At 32.5% G+C, this 18,866-nt stretch overlaps 1 protein-coding gene across 1 annotated transcript in view; it reads left to right on the top strand.

Annotated features, from left to right (window-relative positions):
- The first annotated feature begins 444 nt into the window (after positions 1 to 444).
- Positions 445 to 18,866, top strand: part of LOC137388341 (sushi, von Willebrand factor type A, EGF and pentraxin domain-containing protein 1-like) — a 99,307-nt gene continuing 80,885 nt past the window's right edge. The window contains exons 1-9 of the mRNA XM_068074828.1: positions 445 to 554; positions 662 to 735; positions 3,313 to 3,495; positions 4,378 to 4,557; positions 5,902 to 6,072; positions 6,787 to 6,978; positions 8,568 to 8,738; positions 9,455 to 9,646; positions 11,843 to 11,923. Coding sequence (XP_067930929.1) covers positions 445 to 554; positions 662 to 735; positions 3,313 to 3,495; positions 4,378 to 4,557; positions 5,902 to 6,072; positions 6,787 to 6,978; positions 8,568 to 8,738; positions 9,455 to 9,646; positions 11,843 to 11,923 — 1,354 coding nt within the window. The remainder of the gene's footprint in view (positions 555 to 661; positions 736 to 3,312; positions 3,496 to 4,377; positions 4,558 to 5,901; positions 6,073 to 6,786; positions 6,979 to 8,567; positions 8,739 to 9,454; positions 9,647 to 11,842; positions 11,924 to 18,866) is intronic.

The raw sequence follows: 18,866 nt of genomic DNA, 5'->3' as shown, positions 1-18,866 counted from the left end.
AATCGCATGAAGGCCTCAGAGAGGCGCATATGGAGACTGGGCAGGCAGATCAAGAAGAGCCACCGCTCTTCCCATGTGGCGATTGGATGTGTTTGGTAAACAGGCGGGGGCGAAGAGGGGCAAGCGCTAAGCCACAAGCTAAATTTGTGGGCCCTTACCAAGCCATAACGGCCTGTTCCAACCACACATATGTTGTGAAAAGACAGGGCCAAACCTCGACTCAACACGAGTTCAGGTTGAAACCCTATAATGCCTGCCCAGGGAGCTCTTGCCGCGCTCCAGCAACGCTTGAGCTTCGAAGGGGCCAAATATGAAAGAAGCCAGCAGGGTTCGACCCTCACGAAGAAGCTGGCCGCAACCTGATAAAGGATTAATGGAGTTTCCTTCCTAAATGATTTCAGCTGATAAACGTTGATGAAACGGGAAACGCGACTCTAAAGACCAATGCCGGAAAAAAGAAAACTTGCACGAGGATTTGAACCCCGGACCTCCTGCAGCACTTCCCCAAAGCGAAGTTGGAGAGGAAATAAACTCTTTTCCTCTAGAAAGCCCCGGTGAGTTAGCTGCGGACCTAGACTCCGTACACCTAGCAATGTCTCCCAGGCTGCGGTAAACCCCAATACCGCTTCAACAGATCTAAATCATATTTCGTCCATACTAGAAAAAAGCCGGAACGGTACGGTGATTGGGCCTATCAGACAACAAAAGGATATGACAACCCTGAAACAGACCACAGTAATTATCCTATTAAAATGAAAGCTTGTATTATGATGAAAAATTTAACATATTTAAAATATCACTTATATGTGAAAGATGGTAATGCTTCAATATTGTGGTGAACTCCAGGCCAAGACGTTACATTTCTTATTCTATTGTATGTATTGTCCTTTTTATTTTATTGTTGTTTTATTTGTTGTGCTGTCACTTATCGCCACTCATGTTGTTGTCTTATTTTATTGTATGTCCATTTTATTATATCGTTGTTTTACTCGTTATGTTATCATTTATCATCACTTAAATTGTTGTCATAACAACGCGCTAGCGATCCTGTTTATTCACCTTGTTAGCCGATGTTCTTACCGTTTGCCGTTAGCCAGCACGGGTGATGTTATTATATATAAAGGAGCGTGCTCACTTAGTTCAGCAGAGAAAATGGCCGTACGCTCTTCGTGTAGTGGATTTCTTTCTCTAATAAAAAGTTGAACGAAACCACGCGCAATTTATTTCTGTATGAAATAGTCTAGATCGTGCCAAGTAAAGGCTGGCAAATTCCTTTACAATATTGAACAAAGGTATGAACTGAAAATAGTAAACTGTAGTGTCTCCTAGTAATCCCACATATGCAACCCTTACTGTAGCTCATTACATTCAATCATTAATTATGAGTTACAAGTATTTTATTGCTAGTAATTAGTGTTTATAGGCTTCATAATTGCTACGAAAATATTAGTCATTCAGAAGTTCAAACATATTTATTGCTAATAATAGTTAAACTTTAACTTCATGGCTATTTTAAAACGTGGGTATCATCAAGAATATGTGAACTCATGTTATTTTGTGTGTTATAGAATTGTGAGAAGAGAATCATGAATATTAACAGTAGAATTTGATTTTCTCATTTTGCTCAGACTGCGTTTATAAATGATGCCAGGTTGTTTTATTTCTTTTCCATAGGCAACTATAATTCCTGCAGACATGAAACAGATGATTGTGATGAAAATTCAATTTGTGCTGACCCATATGACTCCAATAAATGTATATGCAACAGTGGTTATGAAATGGATGAGAAAAACTGCACATGTATGTAAAATCATACACTTCTAGCTACCTGTTGGTGTTATCTTATTTTGACTTTAGCATTTCAGAATGTCCTAAAGTTTTACAATACCAAAGAAGTAGCAAAGTGAGCTTATTATTTGCTTCATTACGATGCTGTTATCTATGTTAAGAACTACACAAAATATAACTTATTAACTAGATGGAAATATTAATCTATATTTGTCTATCAAAATAAAAGTCGATGCGACATTTACAGACTACAATGATTTCACAAAAGAAAAATAGTAAAGAAAACTAATTTAGTTCCTTAATCTGATTATATTACTATACTGTGTACTGTGTACTTTCAATATACGTTTTCCCCGATATACAATTTTTCACCCTACAATGTTGACCATGATGACTTTTTTCTCTTCACCATATAAATCTTTTCTTACCATTCGAATTCAACAAATTTTTTGCCTGCGCTTAACTTTGACAGTTGGTATGCAGTACGTATATAAAAATAACAAAGATGCAGAAATGTTGTTGGCCGAAAACATTTTCAGAATGCCTGACAAAGACATGATAACCAATTTTTTTGATTTCAGCAATCCTCATGTGTAAAACAATAATACTTTCCTTTTTGAAACTACCAACAAAATTGGAGTGGCAGCCTCTTCAAATAGAAGGCCAGGCAACTTCTCTTTACCTGCCACAAAAACTTCTTTGTCACGAAAACAGCATCGGTCGGGCTTTCTTGCCGTATTGGGCTGAAAAAAAGTTTTAAACAGTTCCGCTAAAAGTTGCAGTGAAAGCAAAGACTAAAACTGATAATAGTCATTTAGAAAAACTAAATTGAGTCCTGCTAAAGTAGGATTTGCCTCTGCATGCTCTTCTCATTCAATCAGACAAATTACATCCGTGCTCTTCACTGATGCATTTAAGTTCAATATCTTACCTTTACAAGTATTCCTGTATTGAGAAGAATCAGTATCGTCTTATTCAAACTTTTGATGGATAAATTTTGCTAAACAGCAACTTTTTTATACACACACTTCTATGTAATAATTATATTTGGTATTATTAATTTGGTATTCATAATTTTTATTTTATTTATCTTAGTTTGTATCCATTGTATCAGTACCAAATCATTTTTTCTTGCAGTAATTATAGCAATACATTATCTAGAAATAAATTTTTTAATCACTTCACATTTGAACCCCTTTACCGTTGTTTTATTTTTTAATTCATTTATTCTTTTAATTTGATTTAATTTAACAAAACGCTTTACTCATGATATGAAAGTTAAAAATTAAAATGGTAAACGCTGCATATGCTAAATAAAAATAAACATGCTGTGAAAATACTTTTTCTTACTCGAGCAATGTCGGACTATGATATATAGTATATAGACTTTGATATTATATATATATATATATATATATATACATATATATATATATATATATATATATATATATATGTATATATATATGTATATATATATATATATATAAAAGTCAATAACTAAACTGATGAAACCTCTTTTAGTGGTATCTTGTGGCCCTCCACCACTTATTGAGAAATCAGATGCTCAGGCTACAGTTATAACAGGAACTAAGTATTTGGATACAGCGAACTATACTTGTCTTCCTGGTTATGAGTTTAGAGATCGAAGGGACACTATCACCTGTCAAAGCAATCGGTCATGGTCAAATCTTTTAGCGTGTGATGGTAAGACAACTTTTGTTCTTTGATACAATAATTAGAAGGTTTGTAATCGAGGTGGTAGAACACGAGGTTTTCTACAGTTAGTATCAATTTTAGCATAGATTAACCGATTAATCTATTAACCAAAACAGCAGTAGCACAATCTTTGTAACTCATTGCAATAAATTGTATCATGTAAGTGACCTGCTAACTTTGCGTGTAAATAATCTGTGCATTTAGTTTCAGAATTAATTGATTCATATAAACATTCAGAAAACCTATTTGCAAATACATGTGCGTTATGTGCTGCAGTGCACTCAGCTACAATTTATTTCACAAGTAGTTTATTTACCAGTAGTCATTTTAAGCTGGTCTGTAGTTAGCAATAAATTAAAACAGGACCAACCATTTTTAAAGTTTTATAACAAAACTGACAACTTAGGAATTAGCATTCCTTTCATTTGTATTTGACATTTGGCTTGTTCCTTGGGACCTGCTTTTTATGGCCTGATAGTTATGACTTTGTATTAATAGCCTACTATGATCATAGTACACACTACGCATAGTCTGTTACTTTAGACCTATTGCTTATAACCTGCATCATGCAACCTGTTACCTTTGACTAACTACATTTGATTCACTGCTTATAACCTACTGCCTATGACTTACTAGTTATGGTATACAACTAGTGACCTTCTACCTTTGAACTGCTACTTCTGATGCGCTATTTATGACAAACAGACAGAAGCATTCACAAACCAACACATGTGCACACATGCATGAAAACACACATGCACACACACACATGCACGCACTCACTCGCTCGCATACATTTTTCACCATCAATTCACAATGATCTGGTTTGGTGATAAACAAGTGGTTTATAAATACTTTATTTATTGGAAGCCGTAGATTGTGGGCTGCCACCAGAATTAGAAAATGGACACCCACTCAACCACTATGGTGACACGACATTTGGGTCTACTGTTACCTACATGTGCATTGGTCTAGAGTACCGAATGCTTGGCTCTGAGCTTGTACAATGTACTGAGGATGGATCATGGTCAGCCCTACCACTTTGTTACAGTAAGACATGCTTCTTTGTTTTGTCTAACAAGATCTTATTTCGTAGATATTTTTGTTTATTTCATTAAAAAATACTTATCAGGGAGAAATAGAAAAATTAGCATAGCTAGTCATGGCACTGAGCAGCGGTTTAGCAATTAATTAATTTAGATGAAATAAATACATATAGACTATTAGAGTGGATCAAAAAGGTGTTGGTTGATACTTGATATGAATTGATTAAAAATGATTATTTGTTGGAGGAGATTTGACAAAGAGTTTCATACTGCTGAAACTAGTACTTCATACTACTGTAGTTTAGGAAGCAAGTGCAAGTAGTAGAGGCATCAAGGAATGATAGGTGTTATACAATGTATGTAATCAGCTGTCTAGGGAATTTAAATGTAGTTAATTTGTTATTTAATTTAACATACCCTATAATTCAGAAACTTCTCAAATAAAGGTAATAATTCAAAAATCTTGTTACATGTAAATACTGTCTCATCATGCAATGAAGATATAAAATATTCCGATGAGTCGCTTGGTAAAATACTAATAAAGTTTTATTCTATATGCAACAGTAAAATACCAACATGAATTTAGACCAAACTTGGTCTTTCAAAGAGGTTTTTAAGTAAAAAATAAGCAAAATGAATTATTAATATTTTTAAAAATTTATGTTATTGTTTCAATGACAACCTCAAACTGAAATTGAATAGACTACACTCAGGATTATTTTCTAGACAATCATCTCTGTGTAGTGTGATTTTTAGATCTATTTACTGACTGAAGCTATATAGTTTGATTTTACTGTTGTGTCACAGCTCAACACTACTGAATAAGAGCAATATTTATTTAAATACTGAGTATTTATTAGATACTATAATAAAACTGGTTTAGCCGTATAGATTTGAGATGTTTAATTCAACATTAAAACCTGATCGATGCTACATTTTTCGCTATTAATTCTAGCATATAGTTTTGCATGTACTTTTATGAGATGGATATCCATATTAATATATACTTAGGTAAAATTAAAATTGGAATAAGTCTTGGTATTAATTAAATCAATGCCTTTTGATTTGTATGTGCAGTTTTTGACTTTGATTTTTATTTTTAAGTTCAATTACCAACTTTGTTCAAATCAGAAAACAGACTAAATGCACTAAATGCGTCATCATGTAATAAATTAGGGTACAATTTTCATTTAATTTTGATTTAGTTGTTGCCAGGGTAATAATAGTGATTTTATTGTCTGTTTGGTCATACAATGATCTCATTAACAATCAGATTCAAAAATTTAGAACTCAAGTTCTTCAATTTATGAGTAATTTTTAAAACCCAATTGTCTTTCGTTAATTACAGAGGTAAATTGTGGACCTCCACCAGTGGTGCTAAACTCGAAGAGACATGTATCAGGACATGAACACAATGATACAGTTGATTATGTTTGCCATGATGGATATACGATAGAAGGAGATAACTCTGTGAGCTGCCAAATCACAGGGCACTGGACAGTACCACCAGAGTGCAAAGGTAAAAGTCTATAAAAAAATGTTTGCCAGAACTTTCTTTCAGAACAAATTATATGATCGCGATTTTGTTTTTATTCTCCAGTTTCTATATAGTCCATCTGATATTCCTTTATAAACCATGTTCAATGAATTTCCAACAAGGTGTTACAGGTATTTAGTTTTAACTGAGTAAAAACATTCTTTAGCGATTTATAATAAAATTTTATAATAAAGATTTTTATTATTTTGCATTTTTTCTAACATTCAGCATACAAAGAGTTGTCTATTTTTTCGATATCTATACTCAAACAGAATTTATCCCTTTATGATAGTTTGAGCCAGCTGAAAATCTTGTTTTACTTGAAATTTTAGTGAATATTTGTTTACTATAAAAATTCATTTTTAATGGTTTGTGTGATTGAGCATTTATAGAAATTTCGATTGTTTATGTTGTACTGTCTCCAGGTATCAAGTCTCTGTTAGCTGTATTCAGATGATCTCACTTTTAATTATGACCTTTTTCTTATGATTTAAAGTCGTTGTAAAGTTGTGAAACCTCTGGCAAGAAATGTTTTGCTAAAATCTCTATTCAATCATTAAACACGGCTAAATTAATTTAAAGTAAGAAAGACTCTTAACTCATGTGCCAACAAATAATAATTTCGAGTTATCTTATAAATATTACAGATGCCGGTAATTATATGTTTTACTAATGCTGTATGTTCCATTATTGTAGCAATATCTTGTGATTGGCCTGAAATCCCAGAAAAAGCAGAATTAGAATTCATTGCTGGGACAAAGTTTGGTCAAATAGCCTCGTTTGAATGTTTACCTGGTTACATCACATATGACTCTAAATACATAACCTGTCAGCTGAATGGAGAATGGAGTCCTGCTCCAAACTGCACAACAGACGGAATAGCTGAAAGTAGGTAGTATGTTGAAGTGTATGACTCACATGATAACTGGTAATAACAAAACATTCTTCCAAATGTATGTGAATTTTTTAGCCTCATCTGGAAATTCTGTTGCTGAGGTAGATAATGGAACATTAACATTAATCCACTTTCACTTATTTGATGAATAGCAGATGTTAAAGAGTTATATTAATGCTACAATTTTAGCAGAAACTTTCTGTCAGCCTCCTTCAACACCAGAACATGCTAGACTGCTTTTAATTACTGGAACAAGAGTTGAACAGACAGCTCTTTATGAATGTCTGCCTGGTTACACAACTGATGATCCTAAATACATAATATGTCAACTAAATGGGGAATGGAGTTCTGCTCTTAACTGTACTTTAGATCAAAAAATTAAGGGTAATGAAACTTTTAATTATTTACATTTACCATATTTACCATGTATACTGAAATACCGAGTAGCTCTATGGAGACTATAGTAAAACTGACTGCTCTGTCTAAATTTTAAATGTTTAATTTAACATTAAAATGCAATTGATTCAACATTAGCTTTTGCCAGTAACTCATGCATATAGATTTTTTTATTTAATTTTATAGAATAAATATTAAACATGCCAGCTAAATAGATAGTAAAGTTCTGTTACTAACTGCACTTCAGATCCAATATTTGAGAGTAAGTGATATGCTGATATATTCAGCTAGCATGATAAATAGGGTTAAATAAGCCTTCATTCAAGTTTGTTTATCTTTAGGTAGCGAAACGAAGAGTGTTGGTTCACAATCAATCTTTTTTAAACTATTTGTTAGATAGCAGATGTTAACGAGTCATATCAATGCTACAATTTTAGCAGCAACTTTCTGTCAGCCTCCTTCAACACCAGAACATACTAGACTGATTTCAATCACTGGAACAAGAGTTGGTGAGACAGCTGTTTATGAATGTCTACAAGGTTACACCACTGATGATCCTAAATACACAATATGTCAGCTGAATGGAGAGTGGAGTCCTGTCCTCAACTGTACTTTAAACCAAGAAGTGAAAAGTATTGAAACTTTTTTATTATCATCATTTACCATATTTACCAAGTTTATTAAAATGCTGAGTAGCTAATACAGAATACAATAAAACTTACTGCTCTGTTTAGATTGAAAAATTTAAATCAAACATTAAAGCGTAGTTGGTACTAAATTTTCATTTGCTATCAACTCATGCATATAGTTTTTTATGTAGTTTTATATAATAGCTGTTTATATTATTATATTTTTGCTTCAAAATAATATTGGATGACTACTGGTAGCATTTGAATTAAGACCTTATGGGCTATATTTAAATTTTTATTTCAGTGTTTTGACACTTCACTAAGACTCTTGGTTCAAATCACATTTTAGACTAAATGTGTCTCCTTGTAAAAGTTTGAGGCATATTTTTTATTTAATTTCACTTCAGTTATACTTGCCCGGGTAACAATATGTTTTTTTATTGCCTACATTTGATCAGGGAATAGCCTCCTCACAAATCAGATTTAATGCTTGAGCATTTATCTTATACAATGTCTGGGTTAGTATTGGAAATTTAATTGCCTATCTTTATTTACAGAAGTAAATTGTGGACCTCCACCTGTGGTGCTAAACTCGGAGAAACGTGCATCAGAACATGAACACAACAATACAATCGATTATGTTTGCCATGATGGATATATGATGGAAGGAGATAACTCCGTGAGCTGCCAAAACACAGGGCACTGGACAGTACCACCCAAATGCAAAGGTAACAGTCTGAACAAAATAAAACTCATGCCATAATATTTTTTAGAAGAAATCATAATGTTTTAGATTTATCTTTTTTTTGCACTTTGCGCATGAACTATCTGATTTTTTTAAACCCTTATCGAAAAATTCCAAAAATGTTGCAGATTATTATTTTTGAATGGTTGAAAGCATTTTTTAGCATTCTGGCAGGAAAGGATTACAATAAAAATTTTGATTATTCTACAATTTTTTAAATATTCAGCATACACATAGTTTTTTAGCTTTCGTTTCGACTCTTTGCGAAAATTATTCACGTCATGATGGTTTGAGCAAACCGAAAACAGTTTTCACTTGAAAATTCAGTAGATATTTTTTGGCTGTAAAACTGCAGTTTTATTGGTATGTATGTATCAACGCTCATGTAGATTTAAATTGTTTATTTTGCACATTGTAATATTTCCAGATATCAAGTTTTTCTTAGCAGTATTTAACTTTTCATCATTTTAATAGTTTTTTGTCTTATGATTTAAATTTGTTGTAAAGTTGTGAAACCTGCTGTGATTTAATGTTCTGTTGAACTCTCTACTTTAGCAGTAAACACTGCTAAATTAGTCCAAAGTAAGAAAGATTCTTGACTTGTGTAAACACAATTAATGATTTAAACCTTTTAAATATTACAGATTCGGATAACTGTATTTTTCACTGATGTTGTACATATATGTTTTACTGTTGTAGCAATATCTTGTGATTGGCCTACAGTTCCAGAAAAAGCTGAATTAGTTTTCATTGCTGAGACAAGGTTTGGTCAGATAGCCTCTTTTGAATGTCTACCTGGTTACACTACTAACGATTCTAAATACATAACATGTCAGTCGAACCAAGAATGGAGTCCTACTCCTAACTGTACTTTGGATCAAGAAATTCAAGGTAATGAAACTTTTTATTAGTGAAGTGATTTCCTTATTCTACATTGAAAAAAGCTGAATATCCTGTAAATGTGTTGTATTGTAAATCGTTGAGGACTTTCTCATCTCTGTAGGTCCAATTTCCAGTGAGCAAAAGGTTAACCAATAATTTTAATTAGTGTGCTACACTTTTTTAAGGCTTTTCAACGAATTTTTGTTCATTTGATATGAGATTCATTTTGATTGGTTTTGCCAGAGTTATTTTGCGACTTCAAGCTGTATCAACTTGCACAACTTTGTGTTTAGTATAATCCATCTCTCCAATAACATTTGGTATGTGGTCTTCTTCTATTGGTCTATATTAATCTGATATCTATGGTTGCTTAGTTAACATTTATGGCTATTACTCAACTGATCATACAATATATTTGTGGTGAGGATTTTGACTCACAAGTGTTGGTTTGATTTAGTGTGCACAGATACTGTTCAGGAAATGCTGCTAAAGCCTCTGGTTTACTCATCAATTGACAACTTTTAGTTCTGCTCGCATTAAAAGCGTCATGTTTATGAAAATGTTAAAATTGACGAAAGCTTATAATTATTTTCGATTAACTGGACTTACTAGGTCTATATCAAACATTTTTTTGTATTGTTTATGTACTCATAGTTGAACTAAACGGTATTCCAAGAAAATTTGTGAGCAAACATGTCTATTGTAGCGAAATTGGCTTCCATTTTTTTAGTTTATCAATGAATTGCAAGTAATTAGCTAAAGCTTTCAAAACAATAAGTATTTTCAGCAGCCAGATATAAAACATAAATTTTGAACGTTTTTGTCATAAATTACAGTAATTAATGAGTGCTCAGTAGTTGTTGCTGTATATCAGCATACTGTACATTAATGCTAGTAAAACTAACAAATGTAACAAAATATGTTTAATTTGCTCAATTTGCTTGTAGTTGTGAACCAACTGAGCATGCCAACATCAGAAACTAATGTTTTTAAAAAAGTAAGATCAGAGAGTCAATCAACTCAACCTACTAACCTGATGGTTCTGATAATCTGCATATCTGGTGTGTTGTTGGTTTGCATCATCATCATCATGGCCTTACTGTACTTAATCTTTAGAAAGAGGTAAATACTTTCTATAGTATATTAAGTTTTTTTGGCAATACAACATTGTCTAGAGACTATTGACCTTTATTACTGCAAATAATGCCAAACCCAATTTAAGAATACAAACACAAGTTGGCTGTGATCTAATTATTATTATATGATTGCACAAAAGCAGCATAGTAGGTGTTGCATAAATTTACTCAGTTGGTTTTAGTCATAAAATGTCTAATTGTACTTTATTTGTACTAAATTTTTAATATATTTAGACTGATAAATAAATTATTATCTAGCATTACCACGTAATGTAGTATTTTTCTTGAAAAATTACTGAAAATTTTCAGGTTCCTTGAAATGCATTATTTATGCTTCAGGACAAGAATGGAACCTAACACAACTACAGTACACAATGCCCTTTATGATCCAGTTGTACAGGAGGAAACCACTCCTTCTCTTCAAAACATCTGTGAATAGTTTATGTTGCGTGAATAAGTAGCAGGTAGAGAAGAAATAGAGAGACAATATGAACAGCTCACTTCATCTTAGTTTTATTAGAGATTGCTATAGTTTATTATCCTTATCGTTGCTTATTTGAACCAAAAAAATATTAATTTGAGTTGTACAAAAGTTTGTTATAACTTTCAGGGTAATAGAGAAATTATTCTAGACCAGGGAGTAATAAATCACATTTATATTTTAGCAGGAAGGACATGTTCATACATGATAATTAGATCATTCTTTGTTCTATGTCTGCTTACTCTTATAATATCCACATACTGTTGGTTCTTAGTTGTGATTATGTATTATTACAGAGTCATTTTTACATATCATTGTACAATGACAACAAATATTCCAGCTTTGTATGAGTTTGTTTGTTTCATATACATTAAACCATAACATAACAAGATGAAAGCAGTAAGGTGCAATGAAGGCCAATAAGAGTAGTAGCATGGCTATGCGAGGCGGAGAGCCCGAGTTAACAAATGTGATTGTTAATGAAGAAAACATTGTTGTCTAAGCAAAAAAATCAGAACAAATCTACTCAAGGGAGTTCAGCAATTACTTATTCTAAGCAGCTCTAAAACCACCAAAGATTTTCTTTAGCCAAATTAACAAAGAATTCCATGCTGATGACACACGATAGGCAACCTGTCTATGGCCCCGTACAGGAGGAGGATGGAAGAGGTAATGAAAATAAGGAATGAACAGTGTTGTAATGAGTTGACAAGTTAGTTTGAGATTTAAATCGCATACAAACTAAAAGACATATTCTTAGTAATCATATTCTCAGTTCTCTGTTGGTGTGGTTGTTGTATAAGCAAAACATGAAATCCTTTAAACAAATAAGTTGATGGAAAATAAGAGTTTTTATGATATATTATTCTAAGCAATTGTTTCTAAATGACCAAAAATTTGTTTAAGTAGCTCATTAGACAATTCCTCCATTATTCTATGCAATAAAATATTTTACTGTTCATTAGAGTATTTTATGAAAGCAAAAAAGGCTTTTATGGTAAGATCAATGAGGCCTGGTAAATAAGGCCCAAGCATTGTCGCAGTTGTTTTTTTCAATAGTCCTATGTGTCTGGACAAGTTTAGTATACTATCATTGGTATGTTTTTTCCATTCATGGAAATGTTTTTTGTTAATCGAAATTTGTTTTGAGGTTTTTAAATAACTATTAAATTATTTTTTAACTAATTAGATAACTAAAATCCAAGTTTAGTTTGTTTTGGTCACACCAATTGGTTATCAGTCTAACTCTTTGTTTATTATAGTTATATATTTATTGCAAGTTTTAGCGGTATAAAATAAGTTAGTATCATCAGCAAACAAAATAGTTTTCAATTTGTCAGCAGTTTGAGGAAACATATTTATATCAGCAAGTGTATTTTGATTGTTCAATGCCCCTTTTACAACACTCAGTAAAATACTATAGAGTCAGCTGTGAACCAGCTAAGTTTAAAAAAGTAATGAAGTAATATATGTACAATAAGGAAATGGAAAACAATTCCCAAAAATTGTGTAATTGTCTTAGTTAAGTTTTGTCTGTTCAAAATTAAATTGTGAGTACATCTCAAGGATATACTGTAGATATACAAATACACTTTTTCATATGGTTAATAGCTATAGGCATATATATACAAGATGATGGAAAAGAGTCACCATTTTAAACTTTAGTAGCAGCCAGACAGTCATGACAAGCACAGTAGCAGCAAAGGTGAGTGTAACTATTTTCCATAACTATTACTGTTAGCTCTAAGTTTTTGTAAAACCCAATTTTTTTTGTAAAAAAATTTTAGTATAACTTTACTGTATTAGCTTATAATACGGTAGTACTCTAGTTGTAATTAATCATATATATTTAATAAGTGTAATATTTAGTTTTACAAACTACAGTATATATTGTATATTATATAGTATGTATAATTAATATTATACATGTAGTATGTACAATATCATAAATATACATAGAGTATATTTTATATTGTATTTATCATAGTTTAATATATACAATGCATTATACTATAATTCACTCTACGCTATGTGTAGCGCGAATTATAGTATAATGTACAAGATGTACAATGTATAAGAATTTAGTTGTTAGTAATTATAACCAATCTGTTTTGAACAGTCATCTTTTAAAGTATATTTGTAGACTAAAAAATTAAATGGCAGCACATACTGCTAAATTACAAAAAAGTTAAGCTATGTAAAGCCTATTCAAACACGAGCAAAAAATTTAACTTTTGCGTTTTCTAAAAGTTTATGATTGTCTGTAAACAAGACTCATGCACGTTAAATAAAAAAAATGAATTTGCAACATTATGAAGGCTTTCTAAGAGTTATCTGCTTAGTCATTTGAACGAGGGAACAACTTGGGCATTTTCGTCGGTTGATGGCGATTACCCATTATCCAATGAGATTCGATTGATTAGTCACTTCTACATTTACTAGTAGCCATTTCGCGGTGCAGATTTTAACTTACCATCTAATGAGAGCAAAACCATGTCTGCTTAAAACAGATCAGTCATGATTACTAACAGCTAAGTACTCTTCATATTGTAAATTATACTATAGTTCACTCTACACAGAGTGTATTGAGTACTGTTTCTTCATAATGTTTTTAAAACTAGCGCTTTTATCTATCATAATTACATATATATATATACATGTATATATATCTATATATATATATATATATATATATATATATGTATATATATATATATATATATATATATATATGTATATATATATATATTTATATATATATACATATATATATATATTGATATATCTATATATATATATATATTTATATATATATAGACATATATAGATATATATATGTAATTATGTATATACATGTATATGTAATGTATATATGTTTGCATTTATATATACATACATGTACATGTATATAAATAGAAAAAATAGAAAAATATTTAGCAATAGTTTATGACTCGGTTATGACTAGTTTATACAGGCTCGGTGAACAACTTTGAGCACTATATCAGTAAAGTCTCAACTAGTAATTGTATATACATATTTATAGTAATATACATGTATTACTCTATGTATTACATGTGTACACCCAAACCCACATTCACATGTATTAAATGTGGGTGTGGGTGTTATAGAAAATAGGGTTATGGACCGATGGCTGGCTGTCACTTCTCTTGTCTACTTCATGTTTATACCTATAGTAAAACTCTGCTATATGCCTATTAGTTGAGTGACCAGAGCGGACAACTTCTGTTACATTTGTGGTAAAGTTACTTTTTTGCGCAGAAGATGAACATGGCAGTGTTAAAATATATGCAATATAAATTTTTTAATGTAGTGTAAGGGAACAAGACATGAACTAGGTTTTTCGCATATGTTGGGTACATGGGCTACCAATCTTTGCCAGAGGCTGTGCAAGAACGTTTCAACAGACGAACTTTCTTGAAGCAAATGAGTCAAGGTCTAGTCTCTACACCAGGCAAGAAGATATTCATTCATTTGTTAATAAGATAGGGAACATAGTATTTTACTACCGTATGTCTGATTTGATATAAGCTTTTGACCTTGCCTATAATCATAAGGAGTGGCGTCTGTTGATCAAATCAAACACAGTGAGTTTTGAAACCGTTTGGCTCACCATATGCAATATTTTATTTTCTGGTCCTGTTGGTCATTGTCTAAGTCCACTTTGGCTATATTTTTTTGTATTTTCTGTTTGTTAAGTTATGCCTTGCCTCTCTGGATAAAAATCAAGTATAAAAACATTTTCCCGAGCATTATGAACAAAAGTTGTGTAGACAAATCCAAAATTGCTTTGTCATCCCAGTCTACAGAAATGCACCTGGAAATCAATGCAATTTATTTACAATTACATTGAACAGTGTAAAGGTTGACAATTAAATATATGTATTTAGCAAAATGATGCTATATGAATATATTTTAAGATTGAATTATATGATAAAGTAATATAACTTATATTCTCACAAGGTGACATTTACTCAGAACAGTTTTACACCAAATAATGACCATGGGTCAGTTGTGTTAATAATACATTGAGTCTTACTACAAGCTGTCTTGGTGTTTACTGTAAATAACTAATCATTTGGATTTAGAGAGTTAAATGATGTGATAAATAATTTACAATCAAGTGAATTTTAGTCAGCTTAAAAATTATACAATAGTATTAGATGCCAATGCGTTAGGAAAATTGCTGTTACGGAATGTGTAAGGACTGCTTTGTTAATATTTGCTATTTTCTAAAAACTAATAGCACAAATAATGATGGTGAAGCAAATGCCTGGTTTACACACAATTCTAAAGAAGTTATAATGTCATCTAATTGCATCAGAAAGTTATTATGGCCGTGTACAACATGTCCAATATGATTTTAGTAGTTTTAGGTAATTAAAGAAAGATAAAAACTAAATTTTATTATTAAACTATTATACATTGTCAGTAAAAATACATTGCAATATCAAATGTTAATCAAACCTCAGTCTCCACATAAGTTATGTTCGTGTCATCGGCAAGCTGTCTAAAAGGTGTTTGCATTAAAGTAGATCAGAATTCTGAATATCTTTACCTAAATATTGGCTTCACTCAGTAATGATGTCACAGATACACAGAGCATACATAACTTTGTTACACAGGTTTTAAGAAATACTGAGAAATCTTCTTACCTTGTAAAAAGAAAGCAACTGCTAAAAGCCTATTAATCATGGCTTTTATAGTATAAACACTACTTGGTTAGAAATTGTTGGCAACAGTAAGTGACCTTAAGGCTCCAAAATGCTGTACGTAATTATTGCCTCTCTATGCAAATGTAATAGCTTTGATTTGCCACCCTTGTTAATGATGAAGTACATATATTATATATTACTCAGTTACAAGGATTTGTTACTATCAGAGCTAGAGTTATCTACTACATTTACAATTGAATATACCTTAAAGCTTGTGCTCAGGGTATTTGTGTAGCCTTACTGGTGGCTGATACACCGAGTTGTACTATATTGCTCATAAGCTTGGGCTCAGGCTATATCAAGTTGTAATATATTGCTCACAAGTTATGAGTTGTGTAGGAATACCAGTGAAATACTAGTTGTAAAGTTTGTAAACCTGTGTTTATAGGTATACTAGAGTGTATTCCTAACACTGATGGTATAAATAATATTATTAGGAGCTGACACTGCGCTGCAGCTGCTTTTACTTGCTGATGCTCTATATTGTAGTGAAAGGAGATGAAAATGAGCATACAGCAGTGCTTTGTTTACCAAAGTGTAATAGTGAACTGTCGCTATATTAGTGTGGCAATAGATTTTCACTCAGGTGTGCTTCAAGCGGTCATTTGCTACGAGTTTGTATTGACCTGACTGTAATTTAAGTCAATCTGAGGTACACCTTTATAATGTATTCAGGCTTTTCATGATTTTATGTATCTTCACATAGTTGCGAGTATACGTTAGTTTCTGTAAGTTACTTCTTTTTCTATTTTTTCCTGATTATCATCAAATATTTTCACCCTCTCTCTTGGTCATTGTTTCTCATCATTGATTGATCACTCATTGAGCCTTTGTTTGTGCTGAGTCCTGGCGTCTTTATCTACCCTCTATTTCTACACCCCTTATCTCCATACACCTCATCTCTTTGTTTACTTTTTCCACTTTTTGTATATTGTCTAACTATCTCCGACTTCTTTCAAAAACTGATGTCAGCCATTAATGTTTGCTTTGCCTGCTTCAAGACTTGTACAGAGCAGCTGTGATTTTGTCATTTGTCATTTGATGCTCATGATGTATTTCATGTGTCTCAATACACAACATGCAGTTTTTTTACTTGAACTTAATGTATTGTCTAAGTTTCTATAGCATATAAGAGCATTGACAGAACCACTGCTCATTGCACTTCACACTTCACTTTGACTAATACCCGCTTGTTTTCTTTTAAACTTTTGTTGGAGCTTGCCAAAAGCAGAGCTGACTCTGCCAATCTTTGCTTAGAGCTCTCGTTTTATTACATTCTTATTTTTACTACTGCTCTTGAACAACTGGTGGAGTATTCCAGCATTTCTGGAATACTCCACTGAGTATTCCAGAAACCTGGAGTTCTGTATTGACAAAGAAGGCTGTTGGAAGACAAAAAGATGTATAGCTGATTGATAAATTCACTTTAGTTTCTTGATATTATTCTTTAAGATAAACAGGTATGCAGTCATGTCAAAGTGGTACAGTATAGACTGTATGTCCGAAGAAGTGCGAGCAACCAATGCTCTGTCATCAGCAACTATCATCTCTCAAACCAGATAATGGGTGGGATGGGAGCTGGCTTTTAAATGGGAGAGCTTAAATATATATGCGCTATATTTGCCTGTGTGTACACACCTTGATGTATATTCTCAAAAGCTGCATCAAGTACAGCAACCAGGGAGATGAAAAAAGTGTAAGAGTTAGGATACAACCCTGCTTGACACTTGTCATTACTACAAACTCAGTTGATCTTGTAAAGCATTCGCCGCAACATGTTACCGCTTCACAATAAACCAAACCACATTGAGTATATAAAGAGTTTATAAACTGCATGTAAAAAGACTTTTTCGTTTGCCACCAACTTCTGCTTGAAGAGCTCTGTATATATCGTTTACGTTATCAGTCTATGCATCTTTTTGCTGGAAGTTCTAGTCGATGGCAGTAAGGTATTTTTTTACTGGCTCAGTAACGGGACGGTATATAATCTGCCGGCTTAGTAGCAAGTCAGTTCTTTATCTGCCAGCCTAATAGCAGGTCAACTTTTTACCTGCTGGCTTGGTAGTCGGCTCGGCTGCCCTTAGCAACCAACGACCAGCCGACCGTGCTCCTGGCCAAGTTTTGGGCTGGCTCAGTGTTTTCTTGTCTTGGTCTGGATGGTCCTGTCTAAGTGCGTAGTAACTCAGAGAGGTCGATCATCTTTTTGGCTTAAGCACAGCTAACCGATTGTGATGGTTTTCTTTCGCCTAGGGCCCAGCTACCTTCTGTCATCACAATGTATCTATCATAAACCACATGTGTGTGCATCCCATTGTATGGTGCTCTGATCAACCTACATAGTTACTTTTACCAGGTATCTTGACTTTTGCAGTACATTTCAGAGAGTTTCTGATGATCCAGTATAAAAGGCTTTTATAAAAGCAGTACTATGTAGAGCTCCATGCTATGCCCAATACAAATCTCTTGAATTTTATAAAAAATGAAAATCATGTCTATAGAACTTCAATTTCTTCGGAATTCATTTTAGCTCTCTCGTAGAACCTAATGAAATTTATTACCTAGTTGTTTCAGAAGGGTACGAGCTAAGCTCATTCTTGCAATGAACAGAAGAGAGAACCCTCTGCAATTGCCACATTTCTTCATGGTGCCTTTTTAAGGATGGGGACTGTTGACAAATCATGTTGCCAATGGGTTTCCTTTTTGAGTTCCACTAAATTTGAGATAATATCTAGCTCCTTGTATGCAGTGATCACTGGAAGTGGTTTTAATGAATTTTGATCTATAGTTTTAGGCACTTGAACAACAGTTTGTTTGTTTGTTTTTTATTTTGAAAACAATACATAACAATGTGAAATAGACCAAAATAGGTGCAATGAGGA

The sequence above is a fragment of the Watersipora subatra genome, chromosome 2 (assembly GCF_963576615.1).
Source record: "Watersipora subatra chromosome 2, tzWatSuba1.1, whole genome shotgun sequence".
NCBI lineage: Eukaryota > Metazoa > Bryozoa > Gymnolaemata > Cheilostomatida > Watersiporidae > Watersipora > Watersipora subatra.
This window is presented reverse-complemented; position numbering and strand designations above follow the sequence as displayed.